The sequence below is a fragment of the Ornithorhynchus anatinus genome, chromosome 3, assembly GCF_004115215.2.
Source record: "Ornithorhynchus anatinus isolate Pmale09 chromosome 3, mOrnAna1.pri.v4, whole genome shotgun sequence".
NCBI lineage: Eukaryota > Metazoa > Chordata > Mammalia > Monotremata > Ornithorhynchidae > Ornithorhynchus > Ornithorhynchus anatinus.
The window spans coordinates 31,972,976-31,995,654 of NC_041730.1; the positions used below are offsets into that span (position 1 = coordinate 31,972,976).

The 22,679-nt window shown below is 41.6% G+C and overlaps 1 protein-coding gene across 4 annotated transcripts in view; it reads left to right on the plus strand.

Annotated features, from left to right (window-relative positions):
- The window catches only part of SHANK2 (SH3 and multiple ankyrin repeat domains 2), a 717,042-nt gene that overhangs the window by 682,957 nt on the left and 11,406 nt on the right, over nucleotides 1–22,679 (plus strand). For all 4 annotated transcript variants that reach the window (XM_039911444.1, XM_039911445.1, XM_039911446.1 and 1 more), the window contains 4 exons: nucleotides 7,487–7,617; nucleotides 8,530–8,641; nucleotides 9,665–9,685; nucleotides 10,927–13,348. In XM_039911444.1, the coding sequence (XP_039767378.1) occupies nucleotides 7,487–7,617; nucleotides 8,530–8,641; nucleotides 9,665–9,685; nucleotides 10,927–13,348 (2,686 nt within the window). The remainder of the gene's footprint in view (nucleotides 1–7,486; nucleotides 7,618–8,529; nucleotides 8,642–9,664; nucleotides 9,686–10,926; nucleotides 13,349–22,679) is intronic.

Below are 22,679 nucleotides of genomic sequence, written 5' to 3' on the forward strand. Positions count from 1 at the left end.
ATATAAAGACTGAAAAATCACTCATGTATGGGCAGAATCATTCCCTCAGGGTATACAGTATATGTGTTGTGATCCCTGAGGCAGGACAGCTTTTAGCAGCTGCTGCCTTTTGATTTTTCTTAATTCTTGTATTTTAAAAATTTGGTGTTTTTTTTTTCCTGGAAGAATTGTTATTGTGAAGATTTCCTTTGGTGTTCTGCAGCTTCTTTGAAACAGGGAGAAGAGGTATTGCTTTATCAAACAGTTGTTAAGTTTCTAATTCTTGCTCGATTAGCAACAAGATTAGCTGCTACCTAGAATTTTTTATTGAAGCTATGGATAATAAGAGGCCAAGGAAAGACCCCAAAAGGGAGGTTTTGACATCCTTGCCTAGCTAAGCACACTAAAGATGATGAAACATTCTAAATTAGTTTGGTTGTCCAAAAGTTAGAATTTGGAAGTCCAAGTAGATATTCCCTTTTGCATTTTAAAGTGTGCATCTGTCCTTCGTCTAGGTGTCCTCCCAAGGACAGGGAGTAATCATGGTAATCAAAATAGAAATAGACACCAATAAAATGAAATATGTCATAAGCACTTTTCTTAATATGTGTACAACCTTTGGTTTCCAGCAGAACAAAATCAAGCAAAGTTTTTTGAACTTTCTATTCCACTAACTATGGTTTGTAGGTTTGGATGAAATCATTTATTCTGTTTTTAGGGAACTCTTGGATCCTTTTATTCATTGGTGGGAAAATGAGAAATTGTTTGTATGTAGATGGAAAGTCTTGTCTGAAGTCATCTCCTGCCTTGAAAACTGTATTACGTGTATTTTTGCACTCTGATTAAGCTGTGTTTTGTAGGTATTTCTGTGAAGTAATTAGCTAAGAGGGCTTCTTACCTGTGTTGGAATGAAAAGATTTCAATACTTCAGTCACTCTTTTTGTTGGTATGCTTGAGGAAAAGTCAAATGCTATTTTTCTATGAGAAATGCAGTCCAAAATTGTTATGGGTGAATTCTACATTGTTAGCTGTCAGAAAGGTTATCTATGTGCCTAATATATCTGTCATACTAAAAAATACCATTGTGAAATTTATTATTTTAGATATTTATGTTTGTTCTCATTCACCCGTCAGTTTTCAGTACACTGCTATTATTCAGGAAAATCAAAGTAGTTTTTTACATCCAGCATGAATTTTGTTTAGAAACCAAAAGATGATATTCATCTCTGGCCAATTTTCCATCCTGGCAAGGCTGGACTGCTGGAGAATTTTCAAATCAATCCTCATAAGTTTGTTTGCGTTTTCCAAATTCTTCATTTAAAGTCTGAAAGTGATTGATCTGACTTCTGCCTATTCTCTCGAGTTTTCAAATGATTTCCCAGTTTCATGCTTTTATAATTTAGATATGATCTTGGGCCTGGCTAAAATTTAATAGGCAGAGTATTAGCCTGTGCAATTTAAATAAATTGCATGTTCTAGAAAAAGAACCCAGTTGTGATGTGAGCTAAAAGAATCAAGGAATAAGCTTTTTTTTTTTTTAGATCCAGAATGTTCCAGGAGCATTTGGGAGGAACAAGGAAGCGAGCAACTGACTCAATTGGTTTCCCTATCCCTCCTTTATATGAATGTGTGCTCTCCCTATAGAATGTAAGCTTGGGGGCAGAATCCAAGACTACCAACTCTGTTATATTGTACTTTTCCTAAGGACACAGTGTTCTGCACACAGTAAATGCTCCATAGATATCCCTGATAGATGATTGATTAGGAGAGGAGGGGAAGCAAGAAACTGACATTTCTTTAATTAAATCTTGTCCATTATCATTGTCATCCATTCCAATAATAATAATAATTGTTGTATTTGTTAAGCACTTACTATGTTCCAGGCACAGTACTAAGCTCAGGGGTGAATGCAAGCAACATGGAGCTCACACAGTCTTGATCCCCATTTTACATATGAGGTAACTGAGACACAGAGAAGTTAAGGGACTGGCCAGGGTGAGCACTACCCATTGCATTATTACTGAAGTGAGGGTTCAGAGTTCGGTGGGATTTGATGATGGAATCTCCTGTCAGGAATGATGGCTAAGCCTTTGTCCTGAGGTTTCAGGACCGAGAATCTTATGAAGGAATTTTAGTTATAGTAGTTTGTGCAACACCACTCACACTCTCTATTCCTGGCCACTCATGTTCCTGCTGGGACACGGCATGCAGTGAGCAAGAGTGCATGGAGTACGAGTGAGCCCACTGTTGGGCAGGGCTTGTCTCTATCTGTTGCCAAATTGTACATTCCAAGAACTTAGTACAGTGCTCTGCACACAGTAAGTGCTCAATAAATATGATTGAATGAATGAACACATTGTAAAGAGCATGCAGGATCCTCCCCCACAATAGCCAGCTCCAGTCTGACCTGGTTCCCCCAGTCTCCTAGCAGTTGTTGTTTTTTTAAACTGTGGACCAAAGGTAGGGCTTTCAGCAGGATATCTAGAATCCCAAATCATTTGACATGAAATTTTTTAATGTTTTAAGGCCTTTTGTTCTTGTTAATTTTTTTTAATGGCCCAGATTTGACTTTTCATTCACTCTCCCTTAATTTCTAGGCTATAACCTAAAAACAGCAAAATAATGCTAATGTTAATCTGCATTGCTTAGCTGTAACTTAACAACTGACCCTGTGTCAATTGTTTGATTTTCTATTCTTTGGTATTTTAGCTATGAGTCACAAAAACATTTGGTGAAATTTGAGCATGCACATATGCATATTTTTCACCCTGTTATCCCCATGTCCAGGACAGGACCAGATATCCTCTAGGCCCTCAACAAAGACTTTCCTGCCTAACTGTTAATGAAAAACTCACAATAGTTTATGAAGTATAGGTAGCATAATCAAACAAGCAAATTCAAAGGCCTAGGGTGAGTTATTGGCCTGGGATAAATGGAGTTAGAAGGGAAATTTCAATCTATGTTTCCCTTCCCCTCTCTCCGCATGGCATTTGGTGGCTACCTTTTGTCATAGTGTTTAAAAATAATTCCTCGCTCAAAACAAAACGAAAAAATGGATCCCAGCATGGTGTAGTTCTGATGAAGAAACCAAGATTCAAAGAACTATGAGAATAATGGGACCAGGGCAGAGCAGAAACCAGACATATGACCTGGCACCTTGATAACCACTTCAGTTCACCCTGTGACAAGGGGTATGTGGAAACCAAGTGGCCTGACATGTCTGATATGGAGCATTTTAAGGCAGGGAAAATTGATTTATTTTTTTTTGGAGAGATGCAGTGCACAAGAAGGCAGGAAACTTCTTGCAACCAAAACCATATTTCCTAAGCACAGGATTCCCCAAGTGCAGGCTAAGAGCCCTTAAGCCTTCTGTGCAAGTGAGGGGGTATAACATGAATTCTTATGCTGAAGGAATCAGTATAATTTTTTGTTTACACTTTTTGTCTAGATGCATTTGGAATGGATGAAAAGCCTCTACGGTTTTTCCAGAAATGATTCCATGCCAGTTTGTCAGTTTAGTTAGAACTGTCACACCTGAGTTTAGAAAGGTCCATCTCTGTCCAGAGATCCTTCTGTGCAGGAGAAAACCAACAGCACTAATCTCCTTTTGCAGTGACAGTATGGCATCCATAATTTCATACTATTCCATATGGCCCTTCTAGCAAATCTGTTAATTGCTAGACTCAAAAAAGATTGTATCATGAATCTACCGGATTTCCCCGCAAGTTTTCTTTCCTTAATGGTTTCCAAGTTTAATTTGGTCCTGGTACAGTTAGGAGCCTAACTGACACCCATGCCAATGCTTATTATTAATAATAATGATAATAATAATACCACCTTGTTTTTTGTATGGCACTTTTATTCCCAATGTGTTCACATTGCTCATTTCAATTTTGTACTCAAAACAACTCTATGAGTTAGGTAGAAAGGCAAGTATTATTACCCCCATTTTGCAGATGAGGAAAATGTGGATGACTTGCCCACTGTCGCACAGCAGGCCATCAGATGAGCATGGACTTGAATCCAGGCCCTCTGGCTTCCAGACCAGCACTCTTCCACTATATCACACTGCCTGCCAGCAAATTTAGCCTTTCTCCTGCTCTGCGCCAATCCTTGGTAGTGTATCAGAGGAGCAATCTGAACTGGGTAGCTGGCAAGCCTCAGTATCAATCAATCAATAGTATTTACTGAGTTCCAACTCTGTGCAGAGCACTGTACTAACACTTGGGAGACTACAATAGAGTTAGTTGACACAATCCCTTCTCAAAGATAATAGTAGGATATTTCAATTATGTGCGGAAATGCTTCAGGTAAATACACAAGTGCATAGTTGGTGCAAAAGTGCTGATGTGGTAGACCCCAACTGGACTCAGGGCTTGGCTCTGTCTCCAAGACAATGCTGGGTGCTTGACTCCTCCCAAAATAGCCCCATTACTGCTGTGAAATACAATGAACCAGCTTCTTGGCCTGCTGGAAAATGAAGGCTGTCCTCTCAATCCCCACGAGCCCCCAGCAAACCTGTGATCAGAAACCCCAAAACACTCTAAAGAACAACTGTGCCCTGATCTCATGTGTCGCTCACTGTCAAAAAAAATAAAATATGGTATTTGTTAAGCACTTACTATGTGCAAAGTACTGTGCTAAGTGCTGGGGTAGATACAAGGTAATCAGGTTAGATGCAGTCCCTGGGGGTCCTAATCTTAATCCCCATATCACAGATGAGGCAACTCAGGCACAGAGAAGTTGTGACATTCCCAAGGTCACACAGCAGACAAGTGAAAGAGCCAGGATTAGAACGCACGACCTCTGACTCCCAAGTCTGACTTCTATCCCTTCCTCATGTTCTCTCTCCTGCCGGGGATTCCCTCCAGCTTCATATCCAATTTTCTGTCTTCAAAGCCTTACTAAATTCACATCTCCTCCAAGGAGCTCTCTCTAAACAACCACTCAACTCTCCATTCTATTCTCCCTCCCTTCTGGGTCACCTAGGCACTTCACTGCCCATAGTCACCCCCACAGCACTTACTTATATACCGTTACACTCTGTTGCTTCCCCGATGGGTAATTTATTTTGATATCTATTTCCCGCACTAGATTGTAAGGTCTTCGAAGACAAGGTTTGTGTCCATCTACTCTACTGTATTCTCCCATGCACTTAACGCAGTGCTCTGCACAGAGTAAGTGTGCAATAAATTCCATGGACCGATTAACTGCTGTAGTGCACTACAGCACAGTGTAATACTGGATATATACTACAATAGTCCACAGTTGGTGCAAGCGTGTAAATGTATGGTTGATGCAAAGTGCTGAGGTAGTAGTCAGAGAATTAAAGCCTGGGGTGAAGAGAAATTAATCAGGCTAGGTCTTCAAGAGGCAATTTCATTTCAGAAGGGCTTTGAAGATGAGAAGAACTGTAGTCTTCTAACGAACATGGAGGGAGGTAGAACAAAACAGTTCTTTGAGAGTTAGAAAAGGAGACAGGACGTTATTTTCCTCAGGATAAAGTGAACTTCCAATGGGTTTCATTTGTTAAAGGACGAACTTAAATAAATTAGAACTAATGGTCCTTGTTTTCAAGTGACAGGAAAATAATGGCTATTTGGATCGAACCTGGTTTTTGAAATTTCCAAATGATTTAAGGGTTTGGAGAGACTATGTTCCCCATGTGAAGGTAACTTGATAGTAGCTCCTTTATTTAACTTTGGCTAACTGTAGCAACAGTGATCACCCTGTGAGATTCCAACATTGGGAAAATAGATTGCAAGTGCTTTGTCATACCAGAGAACCTCTGCAAGCCCTTTCCCTTTCCCTTCCTCCCTCAGTGGGGCTTTGTTTGTTCCTAAGGACCATGAGTGAGTCCTAGAAGCCACCTGGAGGGAAGGACAAATCCTTTCATCCTTGAGCTTGATTGTTTTGCTTAGTCAAGTTTCTTGCTGGACATCTCACTCCAGGGATTGGATCGCTTAGGCCTCATCCCCCGGGTTTCCTGCCAGTCATCGTTTGAAGACAACAATGTAGTGTGTTTTGCTAGCCTGTGACATTCCTAACGTTTTGTGTCTGTGTCTGTATAATTGTGGTGTGCAGCTGAATATATGGTGAGTTTACATGAATCAGTACTGAGTCGATCATTTCAAATGACTTTTGGCAGCATCTTGCTGAACTGATTAATTTCCACTTTTCTTCGCCAGTGGTTCTTTGGTCTCTTGGTCGCCTCTTTGTTCCCCATTAAGCTTTTCACATTTTTAGCCTCATAGCAATGTGCCTTTCTGCCCAGCCTAGAAAACCTCAGTTTGGATGCCTCAAAAACACTATCACACAGAACCACCCAAGGGATCACTTGATGGCACTCTCCCTGGAGATAGGATATTTTAGCCTGCAAACTACTAAGAAGAGAGATGTCATCTATTGACCTTGCTGGGTGTAGCACCCATGGAATTCTGCTACATGTACACCAAAGTATATAGAGCCCTGTTGATTATAATATTGGAGTCAGCACTTTTCAGAAGAAAGGCACCTTCACAAAGAACCAAATTGATTAACTTTTCATGTGCTGAGTTAGTCTTTTCCCATTCACTAAGGATTTCTTTAAAAAAATTATTTTCCACAAATTACAGATTACAACATCAAGAGTACTATTCTGAACTTAGATGACTTAACATTCCTAAGATCAGAAATGATGAACTGTGGTAGAAAAAAACTGTTTGGTTGTTTCCATATTCGTGCAACAGAGTTTGAAATCTTTATCCTTTCTTCCAGAACAGAAGGCATTATATCCTGCATTACTCAGGATTAGAATATGCCTGGCACAATTAATTGCCACCACACATATTGTGATTTCCTAATTACAAAATTCCTTCATTTTAGGACAGGCTATGTATTCCATTTCTGCTATATTTAGTTAGTGGATGAAATTGCATTTCTGGATTTTTAATTTTTTTTAACCTATCTATCCTGTGGAACATAAATACATACAAACCTGAAATTTGTTAATGCCTTCCAGAAATGCAGAACAGCTCTTTCCAGTAAACCAACAGAATAGAGATGTGGTTTTTTTTGAAAGGGAATGGAGTGAAAGGAAGAACTCTGTAAGCCACTGGCAGTATTTGCTAAATTGGCTAAAGTATCTCCCCACAGAGTACAGGTATAGAAGCCCTATTTACTTTTCATTGTGAAGGAGGTGCATTATCTCTAAAGGTTTTCTTTCCGTTTCTATATAGATATTCACCCTTCACATTTTGAAGGTTTGAAGAAGAGGATTGTTTTTCGAGTCACACTAAGTAAACATGAAATGCATGCAGGCTTAAAACTAAAGCATGCATGTTCCCGCAACAGCAATAAAAAGTGTTGGCTTGCACGACCTATGATGCTGAAGCATTGCCTTGTAAAAATGCGAAAGATTCTTTTGCATTTTAAGACTTAAACCTCTTCCTGAACCTTTCAATCCTCAAGAGGTTTTTTGGGCTGCAACTGGGTTGTACTTACTTTGATGATTGCTTCTGTGTTGCAGATAAAGTAGATGAAATAGTCCCAGTTCCCAAGCCATCAAGGACCGCAGAAAATGTAACTGTAGAATCAAGAGTGGCAACCATTAAACAGCGGCCAACTAGTCGATGTTTTCCTTCTGCTACTGATATGAATGTGAGTGGGAGCTGATCAGAGGTATATTTTTTTCACTGGTGGAAAAAGTCATCCATGAGTGTTTGAGAGGAAAGCTCCAGGTTTTCTCCAAATAGCTGGATTCTTTTTTTGCCACAAACATTTGCTGTTGCAATGTGGAGAGATTTAAAGTATTGTGCCGAGAGCCAACTTTGGGATCAACAGCCCCCAACCCCCAAATGCTATCCTGCAAACACGCATAAAGTAAATTTTCCAATTTTACCTCTTTGCTAATGCTCTGTTTCACTATAATGCTACTGAAAGATGAAGGAAGAATTCTTCTCAAACTGTGGGATGGAGATAGGAGATCTGTAAACCTCATGGAGAGTCTAAACACTATGGCAGCAGGAAGGTTGTGGTGCAGCCAGCTCTGTCAAAGTGGACTCAAAGATAGCCTGGCAGTCACACATCACAGCCTGAGAAAATGATTAGAGCATCAGTAAAAGCCGACCATCCCAAGGGTTTAACGTGAAAAGAGCCTGGGGAAAGGAAAAATCAAAGGCCTTCCCACCAAAACTGCAGCTGTGGCTGTAAAACCTGGAATGGTTTTTAGATAGTGCTTTACCCACAAACACTCTGCTGAAAATCACAACTTCCAGTCATTTAACCGCACTGGACTGGAAAGCTGAAAAATGTTATTACAGTCCCCTGGCTTTCTGGCATTCTGAAATACCTCCAATAAGACATTACCAGCCATCTCTGACATTATAGGTGAAGTAGAATGATCCACAGAGCTTGTTTTGGATTTGTTTTGGGGTTTTTTTTCAGGGGGGTGGGGGGGGTGGGGCGTTTGGTTTGACACATAGCAGCTGAGACAAAGTGGGACAGAGTTCTGGGTTTCTCCAGTGTTGTGGCCCCTTGAATATTGACCTGTATATGCTGTTTGGTTTTTAGTCCATGTATGACCGGCAAGGGATTGCTGTGATGCCACCCACTGTTCCTGGAAGTCCCAAAGGCCCTTTTCTGGGCCTCCCTCGAGGTACAATGAGAAGGCAAAAATCAATAGGTAAGACACCCGCCCATTTTCCTGGGGAACCATTTAGAGTCCTTCTCCTAAAATGGGACAAACTGGGGAAGGGACTTGGTATATGAATGGTCAGCGATACTTCCAAATCTGCAGACATCCTCCCCCTGGCCCAGGTCTCTCTCTGCTGCATGGGCCAAAAGGTTGCAGTTTAGACTGTGTTCCCGGTTAAACCTTTCTTCCCAGACCAACTCACAACACAGAGTACTCGGGAAGCTCCTAGGAAAGTCATCCAAGTAACATTGTGCAGCCAAGTTTTGTACTGGGAGGGAATGAACTCTAGTAATAACCAGTTGCAGCAGAGGAAATTTTCCGAGCTCCATGTTCTTGCTCTGCCACTGAGTTTCTGTTTTGCGGGGCAAGTTGGTTTGGAGGAGGTAACCCCCTGAGAGGGTTTGGGCCTCTGCAACTAATTATCGACTTCTAATGAAACACCTCAGAATTCTCTTTAATTGTACTTATTTTTATTGCTAATGTGGATATGATTGCTATTAATTTTGGTGTCCGAATAGATCGAATTTAATGTTGGAATCGTCCTTTTTTTAGAATATTTAGAACAAATTTTCCAGTGCAAGCCTCAGTTCACTGTTTTCAAGAGTTTAGAACGTATTATTTAATGAGGATACTATATGCAGTAAATGTTCCTACAGAGATTTAAATTGTGTCTGGACTAGCATTTGACATTGTTTAAAGTGTCATACAACTACTGTGACACTCTTCTGTGTTCTTTAGGAATGCTTTGCTATGTTGTTTTGAGGCATTATCCTTGAGAAGTGTTTTACTCATTACTCCTGTTAATGTGTGGTTTGTTTGTTCCTAATTTGAGATGAATATATTTGACAATTTAAATGAATTATACATTAAATGAAATCTAATTTCAGAGGTGGCTTATGCTATTCAAGTATTGTAAATAATTAACTCAAAGCCAGTTTCAAAGTAGCAACTAAGCCATGTTGGATTATTGGCTTTTTATCTGCTTAATAACAATTGATTTCCTCCTGTCAGACAGCAGAATCTTTCTATCAGGTTAGTGAATCTATATAGTTTAAGATCTGTAATTTAAATGTGCAAGTATTTGCTCTTTTTATAAGACTGATTCCTAAATCACTCTGTGGAAGCATACTTGTTAGCCAACCAATATGCACAGTACGCGATCATTCTAAAACTGAAATGCTCTTACCGTTAGTGGTACAGAAATGCTCTTATTTAAGGAGCGTGTTTAATTTTTGAGTACTCTTATTCAAGAGTATAATGCATTTTTTGATCTGAATATATTATTGCAGTTCATTAAAGGAACTGATTTTATTAAAAGCTAATAATTTTGCTACCTCTTAGAAAAATTTGCATGCCCAACATTATTTGATAGCAACTTGTCCTCTGTTTCTTTAGTACATGTATTGTGTTTGTGCATCACCCTTTTTGTATGCTATGTACAATTTCATGTCTTTGAATCGTTTTATAAATATTCAAAAGATATGCCAAAAATATACCCCACGTGGACACATGCAAAAATATTTTTTCCATGGTTCAAAGAACGGAAAGGGCATTTGTAATTTTTGAGAAATTACTGTTCTAGGGAAGCTCAGCAGCATTTATAGCATTGTTTTTTGGGGTTTTTTGGTTTTGTTTTTTAAGTAGCCTTAGAGACTCCAGATTTATCTACCAGGCACATTGGTCAAATCAAAAGAGAAGAGAAAAAATGGATATCTGGTGTCTGAAACTCACCCAGGAGCCTATAAGCCCTGCTCTTAGGGTGAAGGCCTCCTTGGCTGTAGGTCCAGGCTACTACACCTTTGACTCCCACTCCCAGCTATTTTCTAGTCTTTCCATCTGAGTAAGACCAAGCTACAGTCTTGGTTTTAGAGCGGGGTGGCTCCAGAATGGGCCTGGCCTATTACAGAGTCTTCTGGGCTCAAGAATGCCAAATTAAAGCCAAAAGATGAACCGTCAGCGCCTCCTTGGGCCTGCAGCTCTACATTCGCGTTCTGAAGTGTCCGTTCTCTAGACCTGAAATGCAGACATAATACTCACTTTACTCTCAAAGAAGAGAGGATATTGTTGCTCAGGAATGGATTGGTCAGATTTTTTTTGGTGGGGGGGGCACTGTTGTGCTTTGTGATGTGCTTTTGTGTAGTGCGTATGTTGTGTCTGTGCATTTATCGTGAAAGATTAGCCAACCAAAACACTAGCCTTTTCAGTTGAGAGAACAAATGCAATCATGTTTCCACAAAACCTGCAGATCTGCCACATTCATTCTGTATTTCTAGGAATTACAGAGGAAGAACGGCAATTCCTGGCCCCTCCTATGCTAAAGTTCACTCGAAGTCTATCCATGCCAGACACCTCCGAAGACATTCCTCCCCCACCCCAATCTTTGCCCCCTTCGCCCCCACCGCCTTCCCCGATAGCCTACAATACTCCTAAGTCTCCAACCTCACGAGTGTATGGGACCATCAAGCCCGCATTTACTCAAAATTCAGGTCCAAAGATTACACCGTCCGCTCGGTCCGAAAACGTCAGCACGATGATGCGGGACAAGGGGATGTATTACCGCCGGGAACTGGACCGTTACTCTCTCGATTCCGAAGACCTGTACAACAGGAACGCTGCAGCTCAGCCGAACTTCAGAAACAAGAGGGGCCAGATGCCAGAAAACCCATATTCGGAGGTGGGAAAGATAGCAAGCAAAGCGGTTTACGTTCCTGCCAAACCTGCGAGACGGAAGGGAATGCTGGTGAAGCAGTCCAACGTGGAGGACAGCCCAGAGAAAACCTGTTCGATTCCTATTCCGACCATTATTGTGAAAGAACCATCGACGAGCAGCAGCGGGAAAAGCAGCCAAGGGAGCAGCATGGAAATCGATCCCCAGGCTTCGGAGCAGCCCGGCCAGCTCAGGCCCGACGACAACCTAAATGTCAGCAGCCCATTTGCAGCTGCCATCGCCGGGGCTGTTAGGGACAGGGAGAAGAGGCTGGAGGCCAGGCGGAACTCGCCCGCCTTCCTGTCCACTGACCTGGGAGACGAGGACGTGGGCCTGGGTCTGGGGCCTCCCACACCGAAGACGAGGCCCTCGAAGCTGACAGAGGAGGGGGAGTTCCCCAACGAAGACAGCCCCCAGCAGCCCCCCTCGCCCACTCCAGCGGCCTCTAGAGATGCCGAGAACCACTTTGATAATGACGAAGGCAGCAGTGGCGGTGGCCAGGGCGAGCTGGAGAGTTCGAGAACGGTCAATATCTGCTCAAAAGCCAAGAGTCCTGAAAGCAGCACGACTCCCTCCAAGAGCGATCACGCAGCCAGCACGGACAATTACGTCCACCCCCTCACTGGAAAGCTGTTGGATCCCAATTCACCATTAGCCCTGGCACTGTCTGCCAGGGATAGAGCCATGAAAGAAACCCAGCAGGGCCCTGGTAAGGGGGAGACAGCTAAAGCAGACCTGAACAAACCCCTTTATATCGACACAAAAATGAGGCCTGGGATTGAAGCTACGTTCCCGCCGGTGACCCGCCAGAGCACCCGGGGCCCATTGAGGAGGCAAGAGACAGAGAACAAGTATGAGACAGACATGGGGAAGGACAAGAAAGGGGATGAGAAAAAAAACATGCTGATCAACATCGTGGACACCTCCCAACAGAAGTCAGCTGGCTTGCTCATGGTGCACACCGTAGAAGCGGCGAAGGCTGACGAAGGGCCCGCTGTTGAAGATGAGAAGGCCGAAATGGAAACCAAGCCAGAAGACTCTTTGGCCGAGGTTCCAGAAAGCATCCAGGAAACCGAAGGTGCTTTAAAGGCGTCGGCTGCTCCGGGCCCGGCCGCTCCCGCCGGTAAAACCATCGTGGCGGTTTCCTCGGTAGACGAGCCCATCATTTTGCCATTTCGCATTCCTCCACCCCCTTTGGCATCGGTTGACTTAGACGAAGACTTTATTTTTACAGAGCCATTGCCTCCTCCCCTAGAATTTGCTAACAGTTTTGATATCCCCGATGACCGCTCGGCTCCGGTTTCGACCGCGACGGACACGAGTAAGCCGAGAAAAAGCGACACTCCCCAGTCACCTTCATTCAACTCCAGCCAACCGACCAACTCTTTGGACAGTAAGAAACCAGCGGGTTTTTCAAACTGTTTGCCTGCCTCCTTTCTGCCCCCCCCTGAAAGTTTTGATAACGTCACTGACTCTGGGATTGAGGAGGTGGACAGTCGCAGTAGTAGTGACCACCATTTAGAGACAACCAGCACTATCTCCACTGTGTCCAGCATCTCTACCTTGTCATCGGAAGGTGGTGAGAACTTGGACACCTGTACAGTCTATGCAGATGGGCAAGCATTTATGGTTGACAAACCCCCAGTACCTCCTAAACCAAAAATGAAGCCCATACTCAACAAAAGCACTGCACTTTACAAAGATGCTCTAATGGAAGAAAATGTAGATAGTTTTGTTATCCCCCCACCTGCTCCACCTCCACCTCCTATCGGTGTCCAGCCTGGGACAGCAAAGGTTATTCAGCCAAGGACCTCCAGACTATGGGGTGATGTTACAGAGGTCAAAAGCCCAATCCTCTCAGGCCCAAAGGCAAATGTCATTAGTGAATTGAACTCAATACTGCAGCAAATGAACCGGGAGAAATCTACAAAGCCAGGGGAAGGATTGGATTCACCAACAGGAACCAAAACCGCAAGTCTCAGTACAAGGTAAGGGCCGATGAGGTCATGAGCCCGGGCTGGAAGTGATGAAAGCTTTTCTCCTTTGCATCTTCTGAGAATAACTCAAAAAGCTTACAGCATTGGTTTGCGGGTTTAGCATATTTGAAAAAAAGAAAAAAAAAAGCTTGTAAAAGCTGTTTAGTGTTTATTGCGCAAAAGTTCACTTCATTTTCCTATTCCTCCTGTCTCAAGGGTAGAACCTGGAATAAAGCAAATCTCCACTAGCCCCTTTAAATTGGCCCAGATTCCTCTGTTACACAGCATATCCAAAAATTCTACCAGACCCCCATTTCCTGCAGTAAAATTTATTCTGCTAAATCTCCCTAATACTTCCATTAATTTCCAATGTTAGACTCCCCATTGTTTTCAGTGTCTGCTCTTTCAGGAAGCCAAGCAAGAGCTAGGATGATTTTGCAGAATTAAAGAAAATGACTTTGTCTTCCTTTTATGACTTGTTGATAATTTCTAGTGGATAACCTTTTTAATAATTAATAGTAATTATGGTATTTGTTAAGTGCTTACTAAGTGCCAGGCACTGTGCTAAGTGTTGGGGTAGATACAAGATAATTGGGTCAGACACCCTCCGTGTCCCACAGAGGGCTCACAGTCTTCATCCCCATTTTACAGATGAGGTAACTGAGGCCCAGAGAAATGAAGTAACTTGCCCAAGGTCACACAGCAGGAAAGTGGCAGAGTCTGGATTAGAACCCAGATCCTCTGATTCCCAGGCCCATGTGCTTTCCACTAATTTTCTCGTGCATTATAGATATTTTAAGGGATTCTGGGTCCAATTTTCCCAGTGCCCAAGGCTTCCCCTTGGTATTAAGGAAGATACTCAACTACTCAGGGGCAGTTAGAGGAGTGCCCCACATATTGGGCATACATTGCAGCAAGGTGCTAATTGATCTGAAATAATTCGGGTTTCTTCCTTCCCACGAACCTTAATTCACTGCCAGAGAGTGACTGGAAAAGTAGCATGTTCTCGTGGAAAGAGCACAGGCCTAAGATTTAGAGGACTTGGAATCTAATTCCAGCTCAGCCACTCTCCTGCTTTGCTATGTGATCTTGGGCAAGTCACTTAAATTTTCTTGTCCCAGTTTACTCATTTGCAAATTTGGGATTAAATTACCTATTCCATCTCCTACTTAGACTGTCAACCAAATGGGGCAGGGATTGTGCCCAACCTGATTATCTTATACATCTACCCTAGTACTTTATACGGTGCTTGACATAAAGTGCTTAGCAATTATAATAATAATAATAAATTATTAACTTTAGGCACTGAGTTTGTGCCTCTTTTATTGTCGGATTTTATTACAAGACAAGTGGTTCTAACTCTCATTTAGTAATTAACAAATCATGGTGGGTGCCATCATTTGATTAATGAATGAAATTGTGTTCAGTTAATCTTCAGACTCTTGTGAAAATATTTTATTCAAATAACTTGGTCTATTAATCAGAAACACTGCCCCTCATTTCTTAAGACATGATCTTAGGAGCTGCAATTTTCATGAAATCTTTTAACTTCAAATGTAAAATAAACAATCTCAGCATGTACATTATAATTCCAGGAAATTTATCTTAACTGATCTGTAATGTACAGGGTAAGCTAAAAGCTGTACTAAATGAGAGGACAAATACTAAGACCATTCTCACACTTGCTTACACACTCAAAATATTACCTGTGCTGAGGTTTCCTTTAAAGAAAACAAGGTCCAAAAACTGAATAACACAACTAGTTTTTCCCTGGCATGCTTTCATTTTGTACTACCATATGCAGAAACTAGTTTAATAAGTCTGAGTTTGGAATAAGATTCCTAATCGATAAGGAGCAGAAAGACTTTGGTGCACATGAGAGAAATGCCCAGGTTTTTGGCAGAGGCATAAAACCGAGAGTGACAACCTTCCACTTCCACTCAGCCTTTCCTCCGAAAGCTGGACACCCTTACCAACAAAGATGTCCTCAAGGCAGGGCCAAGGCAGCAGGAGAATGGCAGCTTCAGCCACTGCTGCCATGGCTGTCGCTGGTGGCCTGCAATTCCCAGCGTAGGATACTGAAGGAAGCGACTGATGGGAGAACATTCTGGGCAGTGAGCCGTGGCCCCAGGGACCCACTGTAAAGTAAAGCAGTCAGGAACAGGAGAGGAGAGGTGACGAACAGCTGGGTGCAGCCATCTGCTGCTGGGATTTCCACTGGCTCCTAATGGTCTACAGTGGGGATTCTGGCTGGTAGAATGGCACGGTGCCATCCTGCCTGCCACTGCTGCTCCATTTCACTATGGGATGAAGACAGATGTGCTTGGCATATTTCAGTTTCTATGAATGTGTACATCTGACTCTGCACAGCGTGACTGGGTGTCGGAGGCAGGGACGGTACAGGTGGGAGAAGAAGGCCGATAACCATTCCCTGCTCCAATCCCTCTGATTTAGGCCATTTCTCTCCTGGGGCACAACAGCAGCCAGTGGTAAGTGGGGGTAGACAACTAATCACCTCTCCACCCTGGACTATATTCACTGCAGTCCCACTTTGCAAGGAGGTAGGACTGAGTTAAATAGGGGTATGACTCCTCCAACCTCCGGTCTGTATCCGAGCCAATCAGAGTACCCAGAGATGGAGACCCAGAGGGCCACACTAGTAATTCTCTAATGACAGTAGGATTGACCTTTGGGAAAAATCATATTTGCTTTTTAGACATAGCTTATCTGATTAATTGAATGCCATCACAATTCCAGAAAAGAACATATTTCCCTGTTCTGGCACTAGCCAAGGTGCTAACTGGATTAAGGTATTAACTGGATTACTGTGATGGGAGAAATTTAAAGATGAAGATCTAAGTTAGAATTTTTGTTGACTGACTCTATAGTAGGGAATAATTCCTTCTGGGTGAGATAGTTTACTGAAGAGGGAAAAACACTTTTGGTCATCATGACAACTACTCCAGAAATTTTTTTCCTTTCTTTGTTTAGGGGATTAAAAAAATCTCTCTTGGGGTATAAGTGGGTAGCCTCTCATATTTATTTTAAAGAAGTTCTAAATCTCCAAAGTTTGTTTTCTTGAATTGGCTTGTCCCCTGTAGAATGAGGTATTATAGAGAGGTTTTGCCTTGCATCTGTGGCAAACCCAAACATGGAGGTTGCGATTCTGTTGTGACTTGAAAACAACCCTAGGGCAAACCCTTTAAGAAATGGAAAGATTTATCTTTGAAGAAAACTTCTGAAGGTTTTTTGGGGGTAAGGGAGGAGGGGGGGGGACTTTAGACACTTGTAAAAAGTCACCTTGAGGAGCCATTGTCAAATCCACTTATTAAAAACTTGATTGTCCCCCCCAAAAAAGGTTAAAATTTTAGAGTCAGTGCCCTCTGAGAACCATCTGTTATCCTGAAACTTCTGTGACAATTTGGTTAATTAGCCTCAGGTCTTTGGTAGGTCAGTTTCCACTTTCACATCCTCCATTACTCAGTTTGGGAAGTGATCACTAGTGGTAGAGCCTAGGACAGGTTCAGGGGAGATATGCTAATACTGGCAAAGAAGAGAGAACAGGCAATTTATTGATGTATTATCCTGATGGCAGTATCTTAACACTTTAAAGGTGCCCATTTTCTAGTACTTTTGACATTAGCCCAGAAACTGAAACTCAGACACTACTTACTTTCCCAAAAGTTGAGCATGATATGACTTTCGAAAGTGTCTTGATTTATAAAATATATATTCATAGTGAAAACCAAGTAACTTGATTTAATGACTAAATTAATGTTGAAAGTACCCCCTTTACACATTGATCAGAAAACTACCTTGAAAATTCAGGGAATAAGCTCCTGTTCTAGGAAATAAGCTTCTTCCTTGAGTTGGTGCTTATTAAAGCTCTATCAAAGCAATTGATGCCCTTAGTATTTCAAAGGCATAAGCCTCTAAGGCAGATGTGAATTATAGGTATTTTACTGAATGCCTGCCTTTTTTGAAAGCGTTCCAGATTTACCTGTCCATTGAAGTTGAACATGCGCAACGTACAGAAAACACAAAATACAGTGCAACCACTTGAGTGCTGTGAGCTGGATTAGGAAACAAAGTATCTCGGAGGTCACTTAGGAAATGTCCAACTCTAGAATCATAAGCCTGAACCTTCTGACAAATAAAACCAATTCAGTAGATTTAAAAGGGAGTCTAATGCAGCAAAGTGGTGAACAGCCTGTTTTGGCCAAGGTCAGGGTCAAGGTGCAAATATTAATATATATTCACACATTTAAATTTTATAGGAACTTTTTTAACCTTTCCCTGAGAATTGATTCTAATACTAGCACCATATTCTTTAGAACAAATTGAACAGTCAATCAATGGCATTTCCCGAGCAATTTGTTTCCTCCCTCCCTCTCCTGAGAAGATATGGTTCTTTGGTCTGGAAAGACAAGAGAGGGAATTCATAATCAAAATCATAAAAGGGCCTGGGACAGGGAGAACACAAAATAATTCTTTCCCTGGTTGGTGGTAAGCATATGGAATTAGTTGCTACAGGAAATTAGGCAGGCAGGAAATAGCAGTAGTTGGAAGAAAGATTTGAATACAATTATAAATGGAAGGAGAGGGAGAAGTTAGGACATGCAAAATTTATTTAAATTTGTGATGAGTTGTTAGAAGGAAGATTAAGATGTATTTTTTATCCCAGCTCTGCCTCTTGTCAGCTATGTGACTTGGGGCAAGTCACTTAACTTCCCTGTGTCTCAGTAACCTCATCTGTAAAATGGGGATTAAGACTGTGAGCCCCACCTGATAACCTTGTATCTATCCCACTGCTTAGAAGAGTGCTTGGCACATACTAAGTGCTTAATAAATACCATCATCACCATCATCACCTTTAACTATGAGGATAAAAGGGAGGACAGCCAGCCTGCTGATACCATGGATACTGTCATGTGACCTGGGTGAGGTATTTACAATAATAATAATAATAATTGTGGTATTTATTAAGTACTTATTATCTGCCAGGCACTGTGCATAAGCTTTGGGGTGGATACAAACAAATTGGATTGGACATAGTCCCTATGCCACATGGGGCTCAGAGTCTCAATCCCTATTTTACAGTGTTCTCATCTTCGCACTCTTCTTTCTGCTCTCTTCTTCTCTCTCAACCCTTTTTCTTTAGAGACTTATTGATGAGGTGATCAAGCATGTCTGCCTTATTTCCAAGTGTAACCCACAACTGACTGTGTGAATGCAAATGTGCTGGTAAAAACCAGAGCCCTGCTCCCCAAGACCAAAAGAACTTGTTAGTCTTTGGCCACTTTTGACCTTTGTCTAGAGTGCATCTAGATTTCTCTTTTGAAGATCTTCTTCAGGTTTCATAATACCAAAATCATTTCTTATGATTAAATAAATCAAAGCACTATAACTGATCCCAAATTCATGAAGTCTGAATCTACTTTCCTCTCATAACTGGTGATTACAGCCCAACATTGGTTATTTTGCCATACCATGATGCCAATTGGAATTTTTATTGTAGAATAATTTAAAGAGAATTGCATTAATATTAGTCACTTTTGAACAATATTGTCTATTAATGTGTACTGTTCATGCATGATTAATTAGAGCCCCGAATTTAGATTTGGTCCTTTGGTTCATTTCTTATCCTTGGAAAATTGCTAATGTTCTGATTTCCTGTGCATGATCTATCGAGTGAAAAAAGTTCTGAACATGGAATCACAAGGCTTGAGCTCTAATTCAGGCTCCTCAATGCTGTTGGAGAAATCACTTAGTCTCCTCTTGCCTCATTTTCCCCGTTTGTACCTATTTCAGGGATATTGGTGAGGTTTAAAATGAGATAATAGGTAAGTGCTATACAATGTAGGGTATTATTGAGATCCTAGAAGTCACTAGCATATAAAGACCATGGCACTAATTGACTAAAGTACACACTTTAAGGAATGTTCAGAAACACCATCTGCTTCTGTAATCAAATTAACACCACTGAGGATCACCCTTCTGGGCTCAGACCCTCATTTAAGTGTTGCAGAAGGATAAACCAACCTTGTAAACTCAATAAGACAGCCACTTGAATGCTTACCACATTTTTGAAAAAGTAATTTTTGCTCTAAAGCTAATGAAATTACAGTGTCACGGATGTAAATACCATGAACCCTACCCTTGCAGTAAATTCTATTGAGGATTTTTGCTTTCGTATATCTACGATAAAAGAAATGGATAAAAAAAATAATCATGCAGAGATTTTTATCAGGCTAACAGATTATGTTGTATCTGCCTGCAAACCAAGTTGTTGCTTAGCAACAAAATGTTCAGTGCAACCTGGAGGATCTAGTGAATAATATCAGTATGATCAACACAGAATAACCTGCTGTGGAAAAAAAATAGCAGGTTAAGACTGCCTGGACTGAAAATAAAAATGATAGAGCTTTGTAAACTGCTTGACCAATTCTGCATCATGGCTATATCTGACAATACCAAATTATTACAAATTTAAGATCTAAAATCTCATGTTTTAAGGAGCACCCTCTTATTGTGGGATGATTCTACCCCATTTGATAGACTAATTTGCTCTTTATAAGAGGTATTAGAATCAAAGTGTTGTTTCACTGTAATGTGGTACTTTAAAAATGCAACTATAGTTCATTGATGTGAATCTTTGCTCTTTCCTGTTGACATGTTTTTCTTTCAAGTGGACCAACTTACCTCTACCAGAAAAAGTAGTTACAGTAATATCATACTAGAAATATTAAGCCGATGTACTGATTACCCTTTCCTTTAACTGATTAATTCTGCCAACTGTGCTGAACTATAAATGAAGTAACCGTGGATGAATCTCACTGACTGAGCCCACTGATTTCCTTTCATCTCCCCATGCCACCCAATCTCATACTTGCTTTTTGCTTTGTAATTAATTTTGCCATGTTGTTTCAGCAATTCCATTTTGTCATTTTTATTTGCTATCATGATTGCCGTTAACAGAAGAGGGTCATGCTGAAAAGAAGTAAGTGAAGTCTAAAAAGCATAGATCTGTGATGTGTGCTTCTGCCTGTCACTCTCATTGCAATTTGGTATTCTTTTAACCTTCCTTAAATAGAGTTTGCACATAGCATAATTGTTTCTGAACACTCTCTGACACTTCATTTTAACAATTAATGCAGGCAAAACCAATTGCTCATAACCCCTGTGTATATACATTTACCCCACGCCTTATTTTCTAGTGCTTGTTGCTCAAAATTTCCTTCCAACTCTACCGGATAAGACTTCCTACTAATTTCAGCTTTGCTTCCCAGGTCCACAAGAGTAGTACGGGTTGTTTGATCTCAAGCTAATGTCCCAATGAATGGCAATTTTAGAGGACATATGGTGTTGGGAGACAGAGCCACTTCAAAGGCTAGCAATCCCCTGGAAGCCAGAGATTTGGCCTGCTTCACAGATTTATCATGGATGAAGCTTCTCCAGGAGGAATGAAGTCTAGTTAATAAGGCCAGATGGAACTTTTTCTGTGACCTCATGGATTTGTCACAATCCTCACAGGCCTTATTTTCCTTTTCTGTAAAACTTAGATGATACTAGTGCGGCATGCTGGGGTCCCTTCTGCCTTTTCCCAGATGAATCATTCAGTACAACTGTCCACTGGAAAATGTGCTTTGAGTCACATGGCACAGTTTTCAAAAAGCTCCCTGGGATTTTTCCCTTCCAGAGACAGGAGCAGTTCCAGAGGTCTTCCTCACTGATGTCCCTAAGGTTCACCCTCTATATTGAATTTTCACCAGCAAAAGCAGCCAGCCACCAATTTCAGCCAGCTGCTTGAGGTGGGTAGTATCTATCCCAGTGCTTTGTTTAGTGCTTGGCTCATAGTAAGCACTGAACAAATACCATACCCACTCCAGTCCATACTTCACTCTGCTGCCCAGTTTACTTTTCTCAAAAAGTCCATGTCTCCCCATTACTTAAAAACCTCCAATGGCTGTTCATCCATCTCTGCATCAAATGGAAATTCCATACCATTTAAGATACTCCCTCAATCAGCTCTCCCTGTCCTACCTTACTTCACTTATCACATATTACAACCAGCCCACAGGAGCCACTGTGCTCCTCTAATGCCAGCCTAATCACTATATTTGGATCTCAATATCTCACCGCCAATCCCTTGCCCACGTTCTCTCTCCGGCCTGGAACACCCTTCCTCTTCAGATCCAACAAACTCTCCCCATCTTCAAAGCAATCCTAAGGTCACACCCTAAGAAGGCTTCCCTAAGCGCTCATTTTTCCTACTCACTGTCCCTTCTGCATCACCTGTGCACTTGGGCATGTGCCCTTTAAACATTTGCTATTCACCCCATCCTCAAACCCATGGCACTTAAGTAGATATCCTTATACCTTACCATTTTTCCTACTGTCCATCTCCTAGACTGTAAGTTCCTTGTGGGCCTGGATTGGGTCTACCAACTCTAGCATATTGTAGTCTCCCGAGCACTTAGTACAGTCCTCTGCACATAGTAAGTGCTCAATAAATACTATTGTTTTATTATCATTATTATTATTAGGGCTGGTTGCAGAGAGTCAGGAGTCAGGGCTCATGAGTTCGAATCCCAGCTCTGCCACTTGGCTGTGTGACTGTGGGCAAGTCACTTAACTTCTCTGTGCCTCAGTTCCCTCATCTGTAAAATGGGGATTAAGACTGTGAACCCCACGTGGGACAACCTGATTCCCCTATGTCTACCCCATCGCTTAGAACAGTGCTCGGCACATAGTAAGCGCTTAACAAATACTCACATTATTATTATTATTATTAGAGAGAATTTAACTAGTCATCCCTCCCCCTTTCTACTCTGTAGTCACCTGTCCCTTGTGTAAGCTGGTTCTTTTTCCTGCTTAAACAAAAACACCCTGGCTATAATATTACCAGCTCTAATATTAGTTATACACCAAGTAAATATTTTGCATTTATTGTTTCAAACCACTGAGGTCTGGCCTTTGAGGTCCCTAAACAGTTCCTAAGCAACTCCCTCCCCATCCCTATATGCCAAACCACCACTCTCGCTACCTTCAAAACATTATTGAGATCAAATCTCTTCTAAGAGACCTTCTCAGATTAAGACCTCTTTTCCCCAGTTCTCTCTCCCTTCATCTCTGCACTTGTATCTGTGACCTTTGGGCATTTGATATTTGCCTCACCCTCAGCCCCCTAGCACTTATATATATCTTTAATTTACAGATGATAAATTATTTATAGTAATGTCTGTTTCCCCCTCTAGACAGCCTGTTGTGGGCAGGGAATGTGTCTGCCAACTCTGTTGTATGGCAATCTCCCAAACACTTAGTACAGTGCTCTGCACATAGT